The sequence below is a fragment of the Pseudonaja textilis genome, chromosome 1, assembly GCF_049901715.1.
Source record: "Pseudonaja textilis isolate UNSWEBS1 chromosome 1, rPseTex1.2, whole genome shotgun sequence".
Lineage (NCBI taxonomy): Eukaryota > Metazoa > Chordata > Lepidosauria > Squamata > Elapidae > Pseudonaja > Pseudonaja textilis.
In genome coordinates, this window is record NC_141990.1 from 279972631 (window position 1) to 279998298 (window position 25668).

At 36.3% G+C, this 25668-nt stretch overlaps 1 protein-coding gene across 1 annotated transcript; it reads left to right on the plus strand.

Moving 5' to 3' along the window:
- Positions 1-433: 433 nt before the first annotated feature.
- COCH (cochlin) lies at positions 434-20849 on the plus strand. The gene is made up of 12 exons (XM_026710733.2): positions 434-857; positions 951-983; positions 1182-1226; positions 5198-5354; positions 8346-8479; positions 9585-9647; positions 10539-10583; positions 10668-10815; positions 14497-14600; positions 15773-15999; positions 17341-17857; positions 20280-20849. The coding sequence occupies exons 2-12, from the start codon at positions 959-961 to the stop codon at positions 20453-20455; spliced, it is 1641 nt and encodes a 546-aa protein (XP_026566518.1). The 5' UTR covers positions 434-857; positions 951-958; the 3' UTR covers positions 20456-20849.
- Positions 20850-25668: the final 4819 nt, after the last annotated feature.

Sequence of the window (25668 nt, forward strand, 5' to 3'; positions counted from 1 at the left end):
GATTGACTTGGAGTTACATTGTGTTGTTTAAGTGTTCCCTTTAGTTTTTTGAGCAGTGTATATATGTCTTGCAGGGTGGTGTTTTTTTTTTCCGAATCACCCTTTCTGTGGTTAAAAAAACATTGTGTTAGAGGTACTGCAAGCCTACAGTTAAGATGGACCAGTTCTCTAGGTCCATTTAGCGCGTCGCCAGTTCACGAGGGAAAATTTACGGAAGGGCCGAGACGGAGGGCCTCACCCATCCTTAAGCCTCCGTCGTCCTCAAAAAGCGCGGCAAATAAACGCACAGTCCACGAGCAGAGGGAAGGGGGGGTGTCCTCACCCTTATTTAATGGGGCAGGAAGGAGAAAACGCGGGCTTTGAATAATGGCAGGCGATCCCCCCGCGCCAGGAACTGCGCGTTTAAAGAGCGCGAGAGCTGCGATGCACCTGTTGGCTCTGGGGAACTCCTCAGAAACAGCGGCTGCAGCTGCCAAAGGCCCGAGTCCGGCGCACCCTAGTGTGCCTTGGCGCCCTGCCTCCCTTCTGGGACAACCGCCTTCTCAGCCCACCCAGGCGGACCAGAGCCTGCTCAGCGTTGCTCATGCGCCCGGGTGGCATTTAAAAGGCAAAGCGCGCTCAGGGACGGGCGAATACCACCCGCGCGGCTCCATCCAGCTGCCACCTGCGATCGCTTCATCTCTCTCTCTCTCTCTCTTCATCGCTGCGCCTTCGCACCTTCTCTCCCTGACGCTTCATACAACCATATTTCCACCTCCCGGCTCTGCAGCAGGGTGGACGTCTCCCCAATTCTCTTCTGGGGAGTGTGAGCCCTTGCCGACCGGGAGCCAAAAGAGAGCCCAGCCCTCAGACCAAAGGTATCGTGTCCCCCTCTTTTCACTCTGGGGAGGACGAGAGAATGCCTCCCCGAGTTTACCCGTACTCTGACGGCGCCCCTTCTCTCTTCTTAGGTGCTTCCATGGCGCCCGTCCTGCTCTTCCTAGGTGAGTATCCCGCGCTCAGTCCCCTCGCGACCCGTTGGGGAACGGCAAGCAAACGCGCATCTTCCACGGGAGTGAAAGAGCTGAGGGAGGGAGGCTCGACGGCAAGCTCTCTCTTGCCTTCCGAGCGATCTCGAAGCCTGCCTTTTTGTCTCCGAGGGCTTCGTGTAAAGCCCCTTCCTTCCCCGCCTTTGATTGCAGGTGTCGTCTTGGCGGCCGAATTGGCGAAGGGAGTTGAGAGTTCAGGTGAGTTCAGAAACATCTTCGTCGGTTGCGGCTTTCCTCCGTCGTTATAAGGAGGTTCTTTTATTTTCCGTCTTCAGAACGTTTTCTTTGACGTTTGTTAATTCTTAAAATTTCCAGGATCTCTTCGGTGTTCAGTTTCTGCAGCTGAAGATGGTTTTCTATTTAATCTTCATCGTTCTCGCGCCAGGATATTGTTTCCTTTTTCTTCAACGTAAAGAAACCGTTTTTAAATGTTAAATTGCTGTATAGAAGGAAATGTAGAATTATTTCTCCTCCACTCCCCAATGTATTATAAAATATCAAATAAGTGACTCTATTATTGCTTTAACCAAGATACAGCAATCAAGAAAGTCGTTTTTGCACTTTTATAGAAATAAAGTTAAATTAAAATTAGATGGGAATATAGTACAGTTGCAAGTTTTTGAAAACCAGTATCAATGTAGAAGAAAATAGTCACATTTAACTTTTCCTAAGTTCTAACGCTTAAAATCCAAAGATACACTTTTGAGATACAAAATACTTCAAAGGCAACTGGGGAATTCTGAATCTTACCTGCCTGCAAATGCTTTCATAACTAGTTAAGGTAGAACAGAACTTTATGCTAATTTCTTTTGAAATATGATTTTTCCAGCTAGAATATTTGTGAAATTAAATTACAAAAGCTGATGGGTTCATTATTATAGAAATTGGGGTGAGGGGGAGTTAAGCTTCAAAATGTGATACAGAAAAACAAAACATATCTTCCACATATATCAACCTATTATTACCATTATCAGGATTACATTAGCTTACTAAATCAGCAGTTCTTTTCAATCTTCTTTTTCATAATACAGATAGACAATGGGCATTTGGGGGTCCATGTCTGAATTTTTTACCTCTCTTTGTATTGTTTTTCAAGTCCCTCTTTTGCTATTCCTTTTCTTTCTGGTGTAGAGCTGATGAGCTGAGTTTCTTCAGGACGATTCAGGCTGAGAAGGTCTTTGCGAAGGGGTTTGTTTTGGTGCTAAAGATGACTGAGTTTTTAATAATTTAATTAAATTTATCAAAGAATAAAATACAAATGAAAATGAACTTAGTCAGACTTTTCTTTTAGGCTTATTGGACAAGGAACTTGAAAAAAAATCTGGTACCTTCCTATGATATATGTTGACAGCAGTAAGACAAAAATTGAAATATATTCTAATTCCCACAATAGATGAATGACTAGAAAAACTGATGGAACTAGCAGAGATGGCTAATTAACTGCTCTAATCAAAGAAAAGTGTATATCTAACTTGGTTTCTACTTGGAAACCATTTCTGGATTTTGGGCTTCAGATGAAAAAAAATGAAACTTTGGCTTTGGATTTTGCTGGTTAAATAAACTTGTTGTTCTAGAAATAGCTAGTATGTATTAAGTATGTAAAAATTAAAAAGTTGAAACTGTACTGCTATTGTTTTATTCTGTGTTTTTAAAAAGTTGGAAGTCAATTCTTTTCTTTCTTTTTTCCCTTTACCCTTCAAGATGAATGTTGTAGGAGAAATAAACTCTGCTTTTATAAGTGAAGAAAAGTATTCTGAGTTTTTCCATACAATTCTGAGTTGGACAGAAGAATAGAAGCTTTATGTATCATTAATGAAATAATTGGTTGTTACTATAAAAGAAACCAACTTTATCAATTATAGTGTCTCGTATTTAAAGATAGGTTTTTAAACATCATAGAGATAACATGCAGATAATTATAATAGAACCCTCTTTTATGATTTTATATTCATTCATACTATTGGTTTGTGAATTGATTATTGCAATACACACACACACACACACACACAAAATTGGTCCAGAAAGCTGATTTATTGCTAAAAGCCTGATCATATTCTCCCATAAATTCATTACATATGTTTTATTGTCGATGGAAGTCATATGTCTTCCATAGACAATAAAATAGTGGTGCATTTATGTGGAAAAACAGTCTTTAAAAACATTATATTTTGCAACTTTTTATTCAATATCCAGAAGAGCGAATTGATATTCCCAGTCATTCATAATTATAGTGATTAATAATTATAATTTATTGCAACATAAATAGATCCTTACAGCTTTTAAAAACATATAGTATAATTATGATAAAGACGTGCTAAATTTCCTCTTGGTTACCATTATTTGGATTGTCATATTTCTCCCCTCCATCATTACTGCATTTCAAAACTTTAATATTTTTAACAACTAGGAGGGAAGCATACTCTTCTAACAAATACCAGATTCCTGAAGTGTATGGAACCGGACTGCAGTTTAAATGTATCATTACTAAGTGTAACCATTACAGTGAAATTCTTTAATTAAAAACAGAAAATCAACAGCTATACTCCAAAATAATAGAGGCATAACCAGTGCACGATACTTTTAATCAAACCCACAGCAAAAGTTTAAAATATTAAAAATATCTCATGCAACTAATGCTGAAATTACAACCAGAGACATCAACATAGATATTTGCCAACATACACAAAGGAACAGGTTTTCTTTGAAGCTGCTGTCTTCTTTAGGGAGCCTGCTTCTCTGGTGCAGGATGTACCAGACAAGGAATTTCAGAGAGTACTTGAGAATTAACTGACCCATTTCATTTTTAGAAGGCTGCAAACAGATGACAAATTAAAAAGAATATCTAACAAGAAGCCTGCCACAAAGACTGAAAATTCTTGGGAAAAAGAAGTCAGTATGTTTTCTGAAAACTGAATTAATTGATTAAGTATTTGAAATGGGTGTGTGCGCACACACCTTTTCAAGTCAGTGAAGATTCTTGTAGTTTTCAAGGCAAGACTTTTAAAGTTGCTTGTCATTGCCTACTTCCTAGGGCTGAGAGAATGACTGGCCCAAGGTCACTCAAGCTGATTTTATGCCTAAGGTGGGACTAAAACTCACAGGTTTCTAGTCTGGTGCCTTTAACCACTAACCAAACTGGCAGTCTATTTTAATGCAATGAGATTAAATACACAAATTAATCTCAAACTCAACTTTTGTGTTTTGGGACTGGACAACTCCAAATCCAATTATATAATGTGTTTTAGAAACCAATTTTATATTGCTTTTCAAATATTCTATAAATCATGAATTGTAATTTGATCTTCTGATCATTTTTAGGGAGGGAAATTCAACAGTCATTAAAAGATGAAATAAATTATTTTTCTTTAAAAAACACATAGGAATAAATATTCATGCTCAATTTAAAAAGATCATAATTTAAATTTCTTATGACAATGAAACCAAAAGTCCACAAGAATCAGGGGTTTCCAACCTTGGCAACTTTAAGTCTGGTGGACTTCAACTGCCAGAATTCCCCAGCCAGCTGGCTAGGGAATTCTCGGAGTTGAAGTTTTCCAGGCTTAATGTTGCCAGGGTTGGGGACCCCTGCACGAGATGAATATTGTACCTATATCTACTGTAAAAGACAATAGCATTTTTGAATAAGATTTTTTTCTTCTCTGTTCCAGCGGTTTAGCACCTTGGAAGCATGCAGTAAGGATACCAAGATGGAGACTATAGTTATAGTGATTGGGACCATATACCTATAAACAGTCCAATTTACAGAAGAATCCCATTGGTTCTTGTAGTTTCACCAAAGTATTTAAAATTATTTCTACAGAAGGATAGGATCAGATTTTTTTTTAAATAAAGCTTCAATGAATCTAATGCCATTGCTTGAGGTGTTAGATACAATGGGTTTTACAATAAACCTTTCATCAAACACTATAGAAAATTTAATGCATATACCATAAACTATAAAATAGATAAAAGGGAAAAGAAGTAAAAGAGACAGGTCACGAGTAGCATATCACTATAAGGCAGATAATGTTTAGTGAAGAGGCTGTTATCATGCAGTGGATTCATTTGGAGTGATAGTAATGCAAAATATAATTATATGTGGATATTATGTATATATTGTGCTGATATTTACATGAAACTTGCTTTATGTTTTTTTATTCACTCTGTAGCTCCCACTGTTATTACATGTTTTACAAGAGGATATGATCTTAGAAAGGATCCAGCAGATGTTATCTGTCCAGCAAATTGTCATATATGGCAGTTCTATGTCTATGGAAACATTGAGTATGCCTCTGAATCAAGTATCTGTGGAGCTGCTATTCACAGGTAAGGTTTATTATCAGTCACGCAATAGAAATTATGAATGAATAGTAGGAATGATAGGAAATTAAGAATGAATGGAACATGTAACTGTGTATGACCTGAAAGCACAGGAAGAATTAAAATAGATCTTAGAAGTATTAAAATAGGAAAAAAATAAAATAAAATAAAAATTTAAATTAAATTAAATTAGATTATGGAATACATAAAATGGAAATAATTAAATAAAAATAATTATTTTATATTATTAAAAACTAGGAAGAATTAAAATAGATCTTGGGCTGGTATCTGGCTAGGAAATAAATGAGAATCCTTTATGTATGTCTGTAGCTGAATTCTTTGAATCGAGACTATACCAATAAAGTAGTAAACAGGGAATTCTAAATTTAACCTATACTTGTATTTAATAAACATTAAATTAAGCAATTGTTGTTAAACACAAAAGCTTCAGAAATTCCATTTAATCTTTCTGTGTATTCTCTAGTTGAATTTCACCATGGTATCTCTTTTCCAATCTCTTCCAACCACATTACTGTCTCACTCAGTGCCTGATTTAATATTGAAGCCAATAACGTAATCATGTACTCTGTCACAATAATCCCTGTCTCTTTTGGTCTCTCTCTCATCATTGTCATTCATTCTTCTCTTTGTCTATATTCTTTAAAATTCTGCAGCTTCTCTCTTCTGAATACTAACAATTCTTTGATTCAATACTTTAATTGTTTATTTTTTTTAAATTTATTTTATTTGGTTTGTCAATTTCTTACAAGATAATAGGTATAAGTAAAAACATAGTTATGAATACATGGATACATATAAGAAAAATAAAAGAAACAATAGAACAGGGACAGTAGGCACGTTGGTGCGCTTATGCACGCCCCCTACAGACCTCCTAGGAAAGGGGTGAGGTCAATAGTAGAAAGTCTAAGGTTAAAGTTTTGGGGGTTTGGGGAAGAAACCACAGAGTCAGGTAGAGTATTCCAGACATTGACCACTCTGTTGCTGAAGTCGTATTTCCTGCAATCAAGTTTGGTGCGATTAACCTTGAGTTTGTATCTATTGTTTGCTCTTGTATTGTTATGGTTGAAGCTGAAGTATTCATCGACAGGTAGGACGTTGCAATGTATGAGTTTATATACTATACTTAGATTGGACTGAAGGCGGCGTAGTTCTAGGTTTTCTGGGTCTAGAATTTTGAGTCTGGTGACATAAGGTATTCTGCAACGAGTAAAGGAGTGGAGAACTCTTCTTGTGAAATATTTCTGGACTTTCTCAACTGTGTTAATATCAGATACGTAATGTGGGTTCCAGGGTGATGAGCTGTATTCGAGTATTGGTCTAGCAAATGTTTTGTATGCTCTAGTTATTAGTTTAATATTACCAGAGAAAAAGCTACATAAGATTAGGTTAACAACTCTTAATGCCTTTTTGGCTATGTAGTTACAGTGGGCTCTAGCACTTAGATCATTAGAGATGAGTACTCCAAGATCCTTCACAGAGTTTGGATCATCAACAAGGTCTTGACTATTCAGCCTGTATTTTATTTTCTGATTATTATTATTTTTGCCAATATGTAAGACAGAGCATTTATTTGTTGAGATTTGAAGTTGCCATTTGTTTGACCATTCTGATACATAGTCGAGGTCTTGTTGAAGGGTAGCAGTATTGTCTGTGGTGTTGAATTGCTTTACATCATCAGAAAAGAGAACACAGTTGCTCTTAATATGATCACAGAGGTCATTTATGTAGAGCATGAAGAGAGTTGGTCCTAGAAAACTGCCTTGGGGGATACCACTGTTGACAGGTACAGAATTTGATAGGACACTCCCATCATGTCACTTTCTCCATCCTCCCGCATCCATGTCAGTGTAGAAAAAATTGCCATAATATGCCCTGCAAAGCCTTGTTTAATTTTCTCCTATGGCAATATCACTACATCCAGGACCTGTTGCTCTAAAGTGTTGCAAGAAGGGATATATCGAGTCCAAATTTACCATCATAAACTCGGTCCATCTTCTTTTTTTAATCTCTCACATCAGAGTGATACAGATATTACATCATATCATGTGATCATTAGGTGAAAGTCATGTGAAACCTCATATATGAAGGCATGAGGTAATGTAATTTCTGATCTAAAAAGTTAAGAAAAGGAAGGTTGATACATTTTTCAAAAGATAAATTGGTTTGAAGAAAGAAAGTACAAATATAAAACAATAATTGAATCATTGGATTCTGGGCAGCCAACTTTTACAATCATGAACTTTTCAATGAACAAACATTCCAGCTATTTTTACATTACTTGAATGTGATTCTCCATTGAGAAACTCATTGGATTGATCTCTAGATATAAGGGGAGTATGAGAAATTATAGATACATAAGGGCAATAATGTTAGTCTATTAGAAATAGTATGTTTTTGTAGGACAGAATAACATGCTATGTATAGAGAGGCATGGAGATGAGGGAAAAAGTGAGAACCTGAATATTATAAAAACTAAAAGGGGAAAAGCATTTTTTTTGTGACACCCAACGTGGGGGCTCGAACCCATGACCCTGAGATTAAGAGAGGAAAGCATTTCTTGAGCCCTTGGAAATGACATCATATTAGGAAGAGACTCAGGGCGACTGTTCCCTGCCCTCCCGAGCTCCGTTTCACAGAAGCACCACGGGCCAGTCCTTCACTGTAGGATGGCCCTGTGGGCTAGATCTAAGCACCCTTCAGGATGGATCTGGCCTGTGGGCCTTGAGTTTGATGCCCGTGCTCTAGAGGTTACAAAAAAGCTCTGGAAGAACATGCAGACTAAGTACTGCAATGTAGCCATCTCTATTTTATGATTAAGCATGCTTATGAACCTAGGCAATTATTTCACAGTCTGTGACATGTTGATGGAGCAGTTCTTACTTTTAGCATGAACAAATGCAGCATACTACAAAGAGTAGTAGTTGTGTGCACTTTATTTGTACAGTACTTGCATTTGAAAATCTTATTTTGCTTCAGAGGTGTGATCACCAGTTCAGGTGGGACTGTAAGAGTGAAGATGTTACCAGGGCGTGGGAACTATTCTGCAATATATGCCAATGGAATCCAGTCCCAACTCTTCTCTAAGTCAAGATCATCATTTTCAGTAGCTAGTAAGTGAATGATTTATTTTCTCAAAAGTTTTAGAAATTAACCCAGCATCTTGAGATGATGGATTTTGTAACTGAACCATTCTTGGTGTTAAAAAAAAAAAAAATCAAAATCTTCCTTTTGGCTGCTTGGGATGAACCTATGTTCAGAAAAGAACAACTTTATTTCAAATATATATAATATAATTGTCGTATTTTTTCTTATTGCCCTGTTATCAAACAAAAAAGGTTCAAACATAATTTGCTATTCTAATCCCTTGATTAATATGAATGTCCTTATATGACATTTTTAGACATGGAAATAACATAAAATATACTCTTACAGTGTAAAAAACAGAGACATGTTTGATTGCAGAAACTTCTCAGTTATAACTTGAATTTAGATAATATATTTCAACCGTATATGTATCTTTTATTTTTCTTTAGGACTCAACTTTCCTAAAGTTGTGTGCTTGGCTCCCAATAGCTTAGAGCCAATTCATATTCGATCAAAGCAGAAATTAGAAGCTAAAGTACATTTTTTACTTTCTCTATTATTAGACCCTTCAACTCTATTGGAATGTTAGTTAGAGAATATCCAAGAGAAGGGAGAAGTCCATGCTGGCTCCAACCTTCCTTTCCTTTCCCATGTCAAAACTAAGCTTCTGTGATGGGAAGTCTTTGCGATACAGTACTTTTACAAACTATTGTACAAAATACTATATTCCTTTATAGAGATTTAATTGTAGTACAAAGAATGATGAGATGTGTATTTTGATTATTTTACTATGTTACATTAAATAGAAAGAAAGTACTTATGGGAAGTGGTACTTAGATATGGGATATATCATAGCATATAAAGATGTGCAATAAAAAAAATTAACTGTAGTTTTTCTACTATGTTGATTCTGATAACAGTATACTTTCAGCAAGAGACTCATAGAAGGATGAAGGAAGAGGATGCAGAGAAAGAGGAAAATGCTTCTTTGAGATTTAGCACAGCTTTAGATTTCAGCTTGCTTGTAATTTACTTTCCCAAGAAAAATTGGAATAATTCACAAACTCAACCTCTTTTACATCTTTTGAGAGCAGGGCAATAAATTTGTTTTATTTTTCAATGTGATATTAGATGTTAAAGGTGAAGCCCTTGAAGCAGCTGGGCATCCTATTTCAACAGCACGGCCATTTGCAGGTAAAAAAAATCAATAAAGAATATGCCTTTTTCCACCAAAAGCTTCTCAGGAAATAAGCAATTTTACATGTATTCTTTCATTTTTGTAAAGTATATTTAACAGTATGAAGATGATAGAATACATATAAAATCCAAAAGGTACTTTTGAAAAAGCAACTGGACTTTCTTGATTCAGTTCTTGAAACTGAAGAAATTTCTTAGATGAGAAACAAAACGTTTTCAAAGAAGGTGCTTTTTTCAAAAGCACCTTTGAGACATCCATGACTTGGATGATTCAATACATAAACAATACATATACATATTTTCCCATATGCAAGAGAATCTAGGATGTGTGGGGTCTGCTACAGACACCTCACATCCTGGACATAAATTGTTTCAACTTCTACCCTCAAAACAACGCTATATAGGGCACTGCACACCAGAATAAGTAGACACAAGGACAGTTTTTTCCCAAATGCCATCATTTGCTAAACCAGTAATTCCTACAACACTGTCAAACTACTTATTAAGACTGTATTTCTATTATTATTCTCATCCTTCCTATTACCTATCTCCTCCCACTTATGACTATAACCTTGTTGCTTGTATCTTTATGATTTATATTGTTTTATTTAGTTTCCTAGTTTGATTTGATTGATTATTTAGTATCCTATGACTATCACTGTGTTGTATCTTATGATTCTTGATGAATGTTTTTTTTATGTACACTGAGAGCATATGCACCAAAGACAAATTTCTTGTGTGTCCAATCACACTTGGCCAATAAGAAATTCTATTCTATTCTATAAGGATGCATAGAAGAGGGCAGAATATTTTCATGTTTAGTTGATGACACTTTATTGCCTATATCAAAATATAGAAAGTTAAATTACGTTTGTTTCTTTTTTTGAGGGAAACGATCTAAAAAACCTGCTGTGAAAAAGTCTGGAAACAAAGGTAAGTTATTATCATATACCACATAAAATAAATCTCTAAAATTATTGTATCATTTTGTTAATAAACTATTTTGCATGTTCATAGATTGTCAAGCTGATATTGCTTTCCTGATTGATGGAAGCTACAATATTGGGCAGCGTAGATTTAATTTGCAGAAAAACTTTATTGGGAAGGTGGCAATGACGCTAGGAATCGGAACTGAAGGCCCACATGTGGGAGTAGTACAAGCCAGGTATGAGAAATATGTTCTATTTGGAACATTACTCCTTCTGAAGTGCTATGATTTCTAGCATTATACTTTGCTTAGAATCTTAAGAGTTTCAATTGACCATTTGGACTAACTCTATGCCTAATGGAGAAATCCAAATTAAAGGGTTTGTGGTAGAAGCTTTCCTTGACTTTGCTTTGACGTTGCCTATGTTTCCTGTGTCCCATTTTTCCTTAACTCAGAACTCTTAAATGCTTAAAAATTCAACTATCCATAACTTCAAATGCCACAAAATAGATATTACTATTGTTGCAAAGTGAAGAAAACTCTGGGTATTTTATAGTTCAGTAACCATATCTAGCACACAGCTTTTGGAACTACATTCAACAAAACATTGTAGCAGAGTGTTTCTGTTTAGCATTTCAAGCTTGCTGCTCATTCCTTCAGGTTTGTGAAAGCTGCTTTGATCAAATCCTTGTCCCTTGAACTTCATAATGAGGAGTTGGAATTTAGCCACTTCAGTGCCCTGCTAATCCTAAGTTTTAGCCTTGGGTATATGATACTGAAACAATTTTAGGTTAAAATAACAAAACATAAGTATTCTTATTTGGTATAGTATTTTCAAATGGAATTCAACCGCAGAGCAGTTCTCTTTAACTTAAAAGTGCTTCTTACAATAGCATTATTTTTTTATTTGGTATGAATCTGGGATCATTGGTGTGCAAGTGTCTTTGTTGCCGTTAACAAGCAGGCTAAAAAATATATTTCAGATCAGTGGGAGATTTTTATTCATATTCCTGTTTCTGGTCTGTGATGCAACTGTCTAGGGTGATAATTTTCTCGACAATTGTTTTAGGGCTTAGAGAACATAAGGAATCCTATAATTTATACTTCATTCCTGTAAAATTTGCAATGGCTGTGATAGTCAAAAGTGTACAATATTTCCTTGCAACTGTTCCCAAATAATAAATTCTACTGTCCTCACTATCTATTACCTAAACAATGGGGGTTACTTTAGGAACAAAATAAAAATAAGCAGATTTTAAGATACACATAGAATAAAATGCCCAAAACATCTGGAAGAGTTTAGCTGCTTGTTACCAAGCTGATGAGTTAGCCCATAAAACTTTCAGACACAAAAGAATTACTGCAATTATATTTGTTGACTGTACTAAGACCACTAATGTCTCATCCAAGGGAATTAATAGAATTTAGGCTTCAAAATAAACAATTTAAAAAAATATAGAGAGAGCCAAGGAAAGTTTCATATTTTAAGGCAGTTAATAGTGGAAAAACACAGACAAGTGATTAAGGCAGGGCAGGAACTAAATTGAAAATAGCACTTCTTAAATTAGATGTGTTTTTGCTTGACACCTATCCAATGATTATGGTCCATTTGCAATATTATGGTGGCGAAAATCTGAAAAATAGGCTCAACAGGTGTTTGGCAAAAAATTATTGAAATGAACCAAGTACTTTTTAATACATAACTTTGCTCTGGGGTAACTAAAAATATTAAAAAAGAAAAATACATTCTTGTGTTGACTACATCCATGCATTTTTCTTGGCAATTTTAGGAATGGCAGGGTGTTGCAGTATGTTTATAACAAATTATGATAGGGGAGAGATCAGGCTTTTTTCTTCCACGCTTTTAAACATTAGCTCTTTTCCTTTCTTATCCCCAATTAATTTCCTACAGTAGATTTCTGTTTTTCTATCCTCGAAAGTTTCTGTGTTTAACAATCTTTACTCTTCACTTCACCTCTCTGTTCTTATTACTCCCTAATTATAGCTCAGTTAACTCTTTCTTGACACTTTCTACTTTACAACCCAACCCATGACTTTTTATTATTTTTACATCTCCCACTCCCTCCCCCTCCCTTCCCCTCCCTCTCTCCCTCCCTCCCCCTCTCTCTCTTACTTTGTACTCTCTTACAAAGGTGCATTTGTATAGCTATATTACAGAATTTGTTGCTGCAAAGAAAAAAAAAAGAAGGGAGTTTGTTCTGTTACTCTCACCTGGAACTATTTTGTGCAGAGGGGAGGGAACACTCTTGACTGACAGGAGAGATGGGACAGAAAGTCAGAGAGATAATCCTGACAGAAATATGTCGTTCCCCCCCCCAAAAAAATGTTACTTAGGCAAAAAGGACCTAAACCTATTTTTTTATAAGTTCTGGGAGACAATATAATTTTCAGAAGCAGCTCAGATGTTTGCCTCCCTGATTGACTAAACTATAAGAAGGAAGAGAGGTCAAGCACAATCAGTTTTGCAAGATGCTGTTATTGCTGGCAAAAAGTATAGTTCTTATCTTCCTTTGGAGATGATTCTCTGCTCTGGTCTACCTGGTGGGTATGACGATGGTTTCCAACAGAAGAGAATAATTGTAACTCAGGGTTGAACTGTGGGGTCCTTAATGCTCTCTGAGCTTGATTATTTTCTTGCAAATGTTTCATTACCCAACTAGGCAACATCACAGGGTCCTGGTAATGAAACTATAAGCTCAGAGAACATTAAGGATCCTGACAATAATTTATTTCCTCCTTTGCTGAAGATGGGTTCTCTATGGGTGTGCCAGTTTTTGTGAATCTGTCAAAGAACTGAAGAGCTACCAATAAATCTGGAGATATAGTTGGAGTCCTGGTGGAAGATGAAGGGACTACAACATTTATACAGCCTACCACCTTGCTCCCAGAAAGTGGCTTGCAAACAAAACTGATTGCAATCAACTTGTTTAGTAAATCCACATAATGCTTACAATATATTAACTTTCTTAAAGAATTCATTGGCCATTCTAATCAGCCATGACTAGGTGGCATGCAACTCCCCAGACCTGTGATATTGGATTAAAAATTCTCACAAAAGATCTAAATTTAAAAATAAAAATAAATAAAAAATACATTGTAAGCCAGGAGGTCCTTGTTTAATGACTGCTTGCACTTAGCAATGAGAAAATAACCTCATAACTGGTTCTCTCATTTACAACCTTTGCAAGTTCGTAAGATAAAGGAAAGCTGGAGTAAGATCATAATCACAGTTGCAATTTTCCCTAGTGACTGTTTTGCTTAGTCAGCCAGCCAGTCAGCCAGCTAGCCAGTCAGTCAGTCTCCTAGAGCAAACCAAGGCCCATCTTAATCTATCATGTAGTTTCTCAAGATGGCCAGTCAGGTATTTCTTGGCTGATTACAATTAGGCTCCAGATCCTTAGAACAAGGTTTCACAAATGATTCTGCACTTGCAAGTCTATAAATGAACTCAATGGTAATTATCTTTTAATTAATATAAATTGATCCAGAAAACAACCCTGACTGTTCTTTGGAAGGATAGATACTGAAGCACTCATTTAGTGGCCAAAGTGCAAATACTTCAGCCACTAAATGAGAAGAGAGGGCTCATAGGAAAAGACCCTGAGGTTGGAAAAGATGGAAGGCAAAAGGAGACGGCAGATGACAAGATGGGTTAAATAGTGTCATCAAGCAATGAACACGAATTTGGGCAATCTCTGGGAAACAACAGAGGATGAGGGGTGGAGGACATGGCCCTGCTATGGTCCATGGTCTCGCAAAGAGCTGGGCACAACTTAATGATTGAACAACAGCAGCAAACGTTGAATCAAGTTGTTTCTATATAAAAAGTGAATGAGAATTGTATTCACATCAAATTGTTGCATGCCACACATCTTTGTTCATGTGTTCTTTTCCCAGTGATTATCCAAAAACTGAATTTTATCTGAACAACTACACTGCTTCAAAAGATGTTTTATTTGCAATAAAAGAAATAGCTTTCCAAGGAGGCAATTCCAATATAGGTAATTCTTGTCCATGCATGTCAAATATAACAAATATTTTATAATATACTACTAGAATTATTCTATTTCTAACTTTTAACTGGGTGAAACAATGTATCATAGGGCAAACTTTTTGGTACCATAAACGGGCTAACTTGAAGACTACATTCAAACTTTCACATGTGTGACTCCTGTGGAATTAAAATTTGGCAAATTTCATAGTGTTTTATGACAAAAAAAGTCTTAAAACTTTTTATGACACTATACAAAATGTCATAAAACATTTCCTGTGGTAAGCTTCTGATTTTTGATTGTGCTATACAATTTAACATGGGTTACTTTCAAGGCGGATATATCGGTAAACGTTTTCCTACATTTTTAGAATTTTTCCAATATATTAAAAGCTAGGAAGGGAGAAAGGCAAAGAAAGAAAGGCAGGGAAGGAAGGAGGAAAGAAGGAGAGAAAGAGGAACAGAGAGAAGGAAGATTTCTAATGTTCACGGCCAGTTTCCCACAAAAAATTCAATATGGAATCTGACAGAAAGTTGGAAGTGGCTCCACTCCTGCTGATTATTATTTTTTGCTTGCCTATGGTCATTCTGTTTCTCTATTTGGGTAAGGAATTGTCTCTGAAACAGTGACCCAATGGGGCACAGATGTATGGATTAGTATGGATTAGTATGGATTAAACCTAGCATTGAGTGTATGGATATATTCATATAATGAATGGGTCTTTCCCCTTCTCTCTTAGTTCTTGCCTACCCAAGTCCAAATCTGTTCCCCAAGTCAGCTAAACAGAATTTGAGAGTGAACAGTAGTAATGGGAGGGAATGGATAGTTATTTTTCTCCATTTTTTTGGTGGAAAACTTTCCTTAGTTGGAGGAATTAATTTATCTTGTGTGAATGAAAATTTCATTTCATATGAGTTGTTGTCATATGTGAAACTTGGCACTGGAATGACTGTCACATCCTATGAATGTTCTAAATAATGAAAATAATTTTATGTAATTTGCACCACCATAAAATGTAAATAGGTCTACTCGTTATACGAAAAATTACAAATAATTCTATCATTTATTTTCATGGTAATTCCTTAAATCTTTCTTTTTAGATATTAAACAGATATTAAACACATATCCTGAATTTTATTGTACTGAGAATAATTTCATTCTTTTTTCCCCCTCCCTATCAGGAAGAGCTTTGAAACACTCAGCACAAAGATTTTTTTCTATTGAAAAAGGGGTACGCAAAGGCATTCCTAAAATCATTGTAGTTTTCTTAGATGGCTGGCCATCAGATAATTTGGAGGAAGCTGGTATATTGGCTAGAGAATTTGGTGTTAATGTATTCTTTGTGTCAATTGCAAAGCCTACATCTGAAGAACTGGGGATGGTTGAAGAACTAAATTTTATTGAAAAGGTAAGAAGAAAAATCTCTACTATGTTTGCATTAATAATATACAGTCAGAATAGCCATTTTAGTTCTGATTAAATAGTGTAATATCTTAATGCATAAGTGGACAACATCAGCAACAAATCACCTTCCTAGCTGTATAGATTGCTACAGAGGGTAATGTGGTATTTGATGTCACTAGAAAGCGTGAAGTCATTTTTTTTTTTCATTCAATTTTTCCAGGGTTTGGGTTTTTTTTAAAAACTGGGATTAAAATTGGAATTGGACTACCTCCACCCCTGGCTTTACAGAAGCTGAAAAAATGGCCTAAATCTATTACATCGAAATGTAGTTATTTTAGAAATTTATATTTATTTATTTTTTTTAGAAAAACTGAGTAGGAAGAGACCTTGAAGGTCTTCAAATCCAATCCCCTGCTTAGGCAAGAAACCCTATATCATTTCAGATGAATGGTTGTCCAATCACTTCTTGAAAACTTCCAGTGTTGGAGCATTCACAACTTGTGGAAGCAAGTTGTTCCACTGATTAATTGTTCTAACTGTTAGGAAATTCTTCTTACTTCTAGGCTGCTTTTCTCTTTCATTAATTTTACTGATGAATTTCAACATTATGCTCTGGTGATGCTAGACACAGGTTATAACTTACCCAAACTGAACTTCATAAACATACTTAAAATATCTATGAAATTCTAAGCTAAGACTTTTTTATACCTCCCCTGTAGACAGATCCTTAATAAATCAACAAGAATAAACCAACATGATAATGCCAACTACATATTGCCAAATTAAAGCAAAATGAGTAAATGATAAACAGTGGGGATGGATGGGAGAGCATTAAACAGCACACCAATCCCCAAAAGGCTATGGAACAGCTGGCTCTTAGAAGGCTTCCTAAACACAGGATGAGTACCATGCATCACAAGCAAGCCTTGGTAAAGGTTCCCCACCTACATATGTGCTAGTCATTCCCGACTCTAGGGGGTGGTGCTCCTCTCCGTTTCCAAAGCCAAAGAGCCATCACTGTCTGAAGACGTCTCCATGGTCATGTGGCCGGCATGACTAAATGCCAAAGGCACACGGAATGCTGTTACCATCCCATTAAAGGTGGTCCCTATTTTTCTACTTGCATTTTTATGTGCTTTCGAACTGCTAGGTTGGCAGATGCTGGGACAAATAATGGGAGCTAACTCCATTATGTGGCATTAGTGATTCGAACTGCCAAACTGCCAATCTTTCTGATCGAAAAGCTCAGCTTCTTAGCCACTGAACTACTGGTTTTAGTATTACACAAAAATCCATTTTGCACTTGTGCTAAAACTCATGCCTTTTATTTTGTTTTTAAAAACAGGCAGTCTGTCAAAATAATGGATTCTTTTCCTATAACATTCCTACTTGGTTTGGTACCACAAAACACGTGAAACCTCTTGTTCAAAAACTCTGTGCACATGAACAAATGTTATGCAGCAAGACTTGCTATAATTCCGTCAACATAGCATTCCTCATTGATGGCTCTAGCAGTATTGGTGACAACAATTTCAACCTCATGCTTAGATTTATTAGTAATGTTGTCAAATCATTTGACATCACAGATGTCGGTGCCAAAATTGCAGTTATTCAGTTCACTTATTCTCAGCGCATAGAATTCAGCTTTACAGACTACAAAACAAAGGAAAAGGTTCTTTCAGGTGTTCAAGCAATCCGCTATATGAGTGGTGGTACTGCTACAGGAGAAGCCATTACCTATGTAACCAAAAACGTGTTTGCACCTGTGAGAGATGGAGCCAACAAAAATTTTCTGGTACTTTTGACTGATGGCCAGTCTTACGATGACATCCGAGGGCCTGCAACTGCCGCTCATAAAGCAGGTAATATTTATTGTCTTCATCAAAGAAATAATTATTCAACATACCATACTTCAGATCTGAGGCATACTTTGCTTGATTTTTTTTTAATAATTTACACTTCTCAGGGCACCCACTCACCAGTGATTCTGTACATCAGAATTAAAACAGAGAAAACAATACTTTAAAATGACAAATAGGTCATATTGGGAAGAGTAAATAATCTGCAAATATATATATATATGGATCTATATATATATATATATATATATATATATATATATTGTTCGGGTTTTCTCCCGCGTAAGATTCAAGTATCTAGGCAACGTTTCGATGAAGTCTCATTCATCATCTTCAGGCTTCTGTCTCCGGCTCTGTGCTTCTCAGAGTAATGTGAGATTGCAGCTGCTTCCTCCTTTTAACTGCCAGTGGGGGTGGGACTTGATTGGGTGGGGGCTTGGCTGTGTTCTGATTGGGTGGGGGTGTGTTCTCATTGGTAGGGGGTTTGGCTGTGTTCTGATTGGTTGGGGGTTAGCCGTGTTCTGATTGGTTGGAGGCGTGTTCTGTTCAGGTGGGGGCTTGGTTGTGCTCAGGTTAGTCTTAGTTGCTGGGGGATTTGAGCTGGTGAGTTGTGATCTTGCTGTTTGGCTTCTAGTACGTGGTCCTGCTGCATCTTCATAGTGGGTGTCGGTTTGCTTCATGTATGGCTCAGAGGCCAAACAGCAAGATCACAACTCACCAGCTCAAATCCCCCAGCAACTAAGACTAACCTGAGCACAACCAAGCCCCCACCTGAACAGAACACGCCTCCAACCAATCAGAACACGGCTAACCCCCCAACCAATCAGAACACAGCCAAACCCCCTACCAATGAGAACACACCCCCACCCAATCAGAACACAGCCAAACCCCCACCCAATCAAGTCCCACCCCCACTGGCAGTTAAAAGGAGGAAGCAGCTGCAATCTCACATTACTCTGAGAAGCACAGAGCCGGAGACAGAAGCCTGAAGATGATGAATGAGACTTCATCGAAACGTTGCCTAGATACTTCGAATCTTACGCGGGAAAAACCCGAACAACCAAAGATCCACATACAAATACCTAGAACCTCAGAAAATATATATATATAATATATATATATATATATATATATATATATATATATATATATATATTTGTTTTCTGAGGTTCTCATGGGTATTTGTATGTGGATCTTTGTTATTCGGGTTTTCTCCCACGAAAAATTGGAAGTATCTAGGCAACATTTCGATGAAGTCTCATTCATCATCTTCAGGCTTGTGTCTTCAGCTCTAAGAAGCACAGAGCCAAAGACACAAGCCTGAAGATGATGAATGAGACTTCATCGAAACGTTGCCTAGATACTTCCAATTTTACACGGGAGAAAACCCGAATAACCAAAGATAGACACACACACACATACATATACATACATACACATACACACACCCCTACACATATAGAAAAATAGGTGTTTATCGTGTTAATGAAATTCTTCAGGAATCTTGCATGTAGTTTAATTGCATAGTAGACATGGGGAAAGTGGTTGTATAAGTAGTTTGATTTCAGATTTTCTCTATGGTACTCCTGCTTTCCCACAGTTCACTTATCCGCAGTAATTCCTGATAATATAAACGCATCTGAAACACTTTATGATAAAGTGCGAGTGTATCCCGTTGCTCCATTGCCAGGTGGGCTAGTAGCCAGTAAAATTAGTAGGTAGAAATAGATAACGTTACACTTATTCTCACTCCATTCACTGTGAAAGTTATTTCTGGACATGTTTTCTTGTTTGTGTCCAGAAAGACTGGAACAGAAAGGTGGAAGGACATGCCAGTAGAGGAATTGTCTTAAAGTGGGAGGTGCAGAAATCTGTACATTGAAGTGAATATCTTGCAAGATGCTTATCTCATTCCAGACTGGATTTTCTTAAACTGGACAGTAGTTAAAGATGCAATGTGCAAATTCCAAGTTAACTCCTTCCCAGATGTAAAGCAAATAATGCAGAAAAACAAGAGTTTTGTCGTTAAAGAATCCTAAAAGAAAACTTTAGAAAAATTGAAACAAAAATGGCAATAATTAAGATAGAAGTGTTAAGTAGGGTTGATGGGGATGGCTCATTTGTATTATAGCAGTTGGAAAAACTCATGATTTGGACTGATGGAAACAATAAAGTGTTTTTTCTCCTATTCTAGCAAAATTCTGCAATCTTCTTGCTAGAATCTACTATTCATTATCCTCTGGAATTCAAATAGCACAATCCCTTAGCAAACAGCCAGAAGTCTAGTACTCTATTCATTAGCTCTCTATCTCAGACAATGCCATTTGTTCTGTTGGTATAGATATTAAGCATGTCAAATCTTTTTCTACATGAACTTTAAGCAGACTCTCAACAATGTTCCTTTTCTTCTCAATAATTTTTAAAGGTATCAACATATTCTCTGTCGGCATTGCTTGGGCTCCGCTGGAGGATTTAAGAGATATGGCATCTGAACCTAAGGAAACACATACTTTCTTCACAAAAGAATTTACTGGACTGGAGCAGATCGTCCCTAATATTGTAAGAGCTATTTGCAGAGATTTTTTGGGCTTCAAACAGTGAAGACAAAAAGACTGAAGGGGTTTGACTCTAAGTACATCTGCAAAGCTAAAATCTCTAGAGTGTAAGATGTTCTGTTATTCTAGCACACAAAGTTACTTGGTGGTGAACTGGCTTACAAAGGGCTTATTATTGCACTGTCTTTAGGCAAAACTTCAATTAAAATTTGTGTATTTTTTCTGAATAGAGAACCTGGCCAAAAGCACTATTTGATACTATTTTTAATATTTCTGTTAACTTTTCAAAGGCAGCCAACTTATCTAATATTCATTTTATGTACAAAAAAAAACAACAACCTGCAGCTGCTCCTGGCACTGTGTTACTCACTAAACCTCTTGCAAATTAAGGTAGAAATATCCAATGTACTCTATTAAATATGAATCTTTTTGCTCTGGAATGATGTCCATTATTAAAAGTAATATTCTGTTGAGTATGCAGTTAATAAACATTGTAATATCTTTGCTAAGAAATGTGTATAGCCAGACAGTATTACATGGTTCCAAAGACTGCTGTTCAGTTATAATTTTTTTAGTTTCAAAGATTCCAATGCTATATATAAATTTTGATTTAAAAGACACCTTGATTGTAATTATCTTGGAAATGTCTTTATGAATTACTTGCACATTTTCGAAACTATTTAAACATTATTTTACTTATAAAAACTGTTTTGAGCTTGAAATTGACTTAGTTCAGTTAAATGTAATGGTTTGAATTTAAATCCAAGTATTTTAAACTATATGACATAAACATTCTGCTGAAACTGATAACCTACAATTACAAAACTGTATAATTAGTATGACTTGAAAAGAAAAAAAATTAAAAACAGTTAAATACAAAGGGATAATATTTATCTGGCTAATAGTCTTTAAAAAATTTAATTACCAGTATCTTATACAGTGGTACCTTGGTACTCATTAATTAGTTTTGGGAGGCATGGCAAGTATCAAAAATGAGTACCAAACACAATTTCCCCATAAGGAACAATGTAAATGTGTTCCCAAGCCAAGGACAATGCACATTTTTAAGGCAATATGTATAAAAAAGGGTTGTAAATCATTACTTTTCATGAGAAAAAAACTAAAAGTTAATATTTAGATTAAATAAAACAAAAACTTCTATACTGATGAGGAAAAAAAGGGCATACACAAAATGACCACAGAAGTTAAGCTAAGCTAAGGGCATGTGCAAAGGGCAAGAGCTACTGATGTGTGATCCTTTGATGAGCTGGAAAGGGAGGCAATTGATACAGATAATCTTTAGCTCCTATGTCGAGTACCAAACAAATGATGTGTCAAAATAAAATTCCAGAACAAACTTTTCTCATCAAAATGCCTCAAGTACCAAATTTGACAAGTTTCAAAGCAGTTATGTTCTGAGGTACCACTGTACTTAAAAATTCCTGTTTTTCTTTTGTGTTACCCTAATTGATCTGTTTACTAAAATTTTACTCATAGAGCTTTAAAAAATGGCATGTAAAATATACATTATTTATGTTTTAGCTATTTCTTTTAAATGTATAAATCAATAATGAGGAATGCAACTATTGATTTAAGGGCTGAACCATAACAATAAAACATTACAATACATTACTTTCCTTTCTTTAAAAAATTCAGTACTATGAAAAGTATAAGAATTACATACGATCGTCTACAATCGTCTAATTCATATTATTGGGGTATGATAAAATTGTACTAGTTCATTCACAAACTCAGAGGTACTATAGTTATTCCATTTTTTTTTCCTATCCCAGTATTTATGTAACTGGCAAGATAAAAATGAATTCAACCAATATAAATCAGATATATTTAATTAAGACATCTAATTAATTTTAAAGTTAGCAGAACCTGACCCATTACAACTTTACTTCAACTTGAAGTACATAAATATTTAGAAAGGTGTGCAGGTGGTAAGGATTTCTACGAATCAAGTACCATTCCTGATTATTATGTCCATATAGTTGCCTTGACAATAATAGGGAAGTGGTTCGTGTTCCAGAATGTTTTCCTTTTCTTAATGTAACCTATGCTTCTGGGATTTTCTGGTAGTCTTCTGTCTTGAATGAATGAATGAATGAATGACGCTGTATCCAAGTTCGTTTTCTTTTTACAGTCTTGCAGAATCTTCTGAGAGGAAAAGGTTTTGTTTTTGTTTTTTTCAAATTTTGCCTTATTGGTACCAATGTACTTCCTTCCACAACATGGATTATTTTGATCAAGGAAAAGATAAAGAAAAACAAAGAATGATCAGAAATCCTTTTCCACCAGCAAGGTTTGGGATCAGTGGCTCTTCTCTGTACAGAATGGCACAATGTGATTCAACTCATTGTTTTGCTTTTATTCAAACAATATTTTTTAAAAACATCCACAAAAGTATCTTTTTCCCCATTTTAACCAAGTTTTAAAGAGCAAAGTATACACTTGTCAATCATATTAAGTAACTACGTATAAATTAACCATTACAGTCCAGCAGTCAGGAAAACCTCCCAGATTACTACCCAAAAATATTTGCCAATTGGAGGGGGAGAAAATACAAATGAAGTTTAAAAAAAACCTAGCCAGAGGCTTAGAGTGGCTTATCTTGATCATGGCTTATCTTGATCACAATAATCAAATGTTGCAATGTTTAAATTTACTACATAAAACAGCACAGTACAAATAATGCTGATTATTGAAAACAAATTATGCATATAAGATTAGATTACTGTGTTATGAGTAAACCATTAAGTTTTTGCTTTAATTTCGGATCTAAAGGTTAGTGTTTCCAAATCCTATTATGCATTTAATTACTGCCATTGTTTCAAGAAACATCGTTCTTTAAGATTTGTTTAAAATACTGTTTTAGCATATAAAGAAAAAGGGAGAAAAATCCAAAAGCAAGAGCAAAAATATTTAATGCATATAAAAATGAGCTTGACCTTTAAATACAGAATTAAAGCTTTATCCCATAGAATAATATTGATCCATCTTTACCTTATATCAGTATAGAAGCAATTCTGAATCCAGGTTGGTACTATTCTTTCATTATAGAAAAGAACAAATGATAAATTCCAAATATTCATAGTTAAGTAATTGTGAATATAATTCAAAATCACTTTGATTTCTTTAAAACAGGTTCTTTCCTAAACCAGTAATAAATATTCAACCAAAGCAAGATTATAGATCAAATAAATGTGCTTTCCATCATTTTACTGTTCCAGCATAATAAAATGGATGGCCAATTAGCATGAAAAAGGTAACTGAATTTTATCCTAAAATCATATTTATCACTTTTTCAAACTCACCTTTGGTTTATTTAAATGTGGTAGTCGGTTTATTCCAAAGTTCTTGCAAATGCAACTATTCGCATTAGCAATAAATTTAATTTAATTAATTTTTAATTTCACAACATACGGACAGCCTTAATCATAGTTTCAATGGGGAAACTGACCATTATAGACTGAGCCAGGTCCAAAAGAAGCCTGGAAGTTGCACAAATTAGCTACCAACAGACACATAGACATAAACAATATCTACATACTATGCAAATGAGACAATCACCAAGCCAAAAAGGGAACAAAAAGACCTCCCCACCAGCAATCATGCCCTTCATCTATGCAATGATGCTGACAGACTCTACTTATCAAGGAAAATAGGTAGGAATGGAATGTTGCAAGTGCATCAGAGCTGAAAAAAAAAGGGGGGGGGCATCTGAAGGACAGTAAAGATGCACTTAAGTTCGTATACCACGACAGCTTACTAATGGAGAGACCTAACTGGCCTACAAGAAAGACCAAATAAAGAAAAGAGACATGTCAAGATGGGAGTGGCATGAGGGTAGTGCATCCATTCTTGCTATACTCAGCCTCTTGGCAGCGTTTGATATCATTGATCATGATATCCTTCTGGAGCAGCTTTAAGAATTGGGAAGGGGGGGGCTGGTTCACTTGCTTTCTCTGTGGCTGCTCTTGGTCGGTGTTGATAGGAAACGAGAGGTCCAGCCCTTGTCCATGGCTTTGTGAGATTCTGTAGGGCTTGATACTCTTTCTGCTTCTCTTTAACATCTACATGAAGCTGCTGGGTGAGATCATCCACCACCATGGACTGAGATATCATCAATATGCTGATGATGCTTGACTGTATTCTCAGCCCATGGTGAGTTAAGTGATGCCGTGACCCCTCTTTCGCAGTCTTAGAAGCTGTTAAAGGCTAGATGGGGACCAACAGGCCTAGTGAGACCGAGTGGCTCTGGGTTTGGGGCTCTTTGGTCCATGGAGAATTGCCATTTTTGGTCTTGGATGGGTAAGTGCATAACCTGGGGGTTCTCCTGAACTCACAACTCCTACTTAATGAGCAGATGGCAGTCACAGCTAGGAGGGCCTTTGCACAACTATGGGTTGTACACCAGTTACATCCTTTCTTGGACCAACAATCTCTGCTCACAGTCACTCGTGCCTCAGTCACCTTCCATTATGACTGCCCTTGAAAAGCATCCGGAAGCTCCAATTGGTTCAAAATGCAGTGGCCTAATGGCATTGTGCAGACCCAGATGTCATCTCTCCTGTTGGGGCTGCATTGGCTGCCAATTTGCTTCCAGGTGCAATTCAAAGTGCTGGTTGTCACCTTTAAAGCCCTTCATGGTTTGGGACTGGGTTATCTTGAGGGACTGTCTCTTACTGATGACATCCGCCCGACCTAATAGAGCTTGGAAGCAAGGAATGTTGCAGGTCCTGTTTCCTAAGGAGATACATCTGGCAGGTTGGCTCCCTCTTTGGAATGTCATCTCTGCAGAGATTAGGCTGTTCCCTCCTTGACACTCTTTTATACGGCCTTGAAGCCTTGGTTCTGCCAACGGATTTGGGGAACCCAGGGTGGAATGGAGTCCATCAAATGGTTCATTTGATTGTGTGTTGTCACAAGAGGAGTTGTTTTTTATACCTTTATATTGGGTTTTTTATTGTTTGTAAGCCACTGAGAGTGAATGGACAGCCATATAAATCTTCTAAATAAATAAAACAAAGTATTATATGACCAGAAAATTAAAATAAAATACCAGACAAAGCAGGTTAGAAAGAAAATCTGGCAATAGCTAAGAGCAGGAAAATTGAAGAAAGAGGCAAGGTCTAATTCTGGCTAAACAAGGCTAAGCTTTAAGAACAAATGCACATAAAACCAACATTGAGGGCACAGTAACAGTAAAATGTCATCTCTGCAAACAGGCAGAGGAAACAGTTAACAATT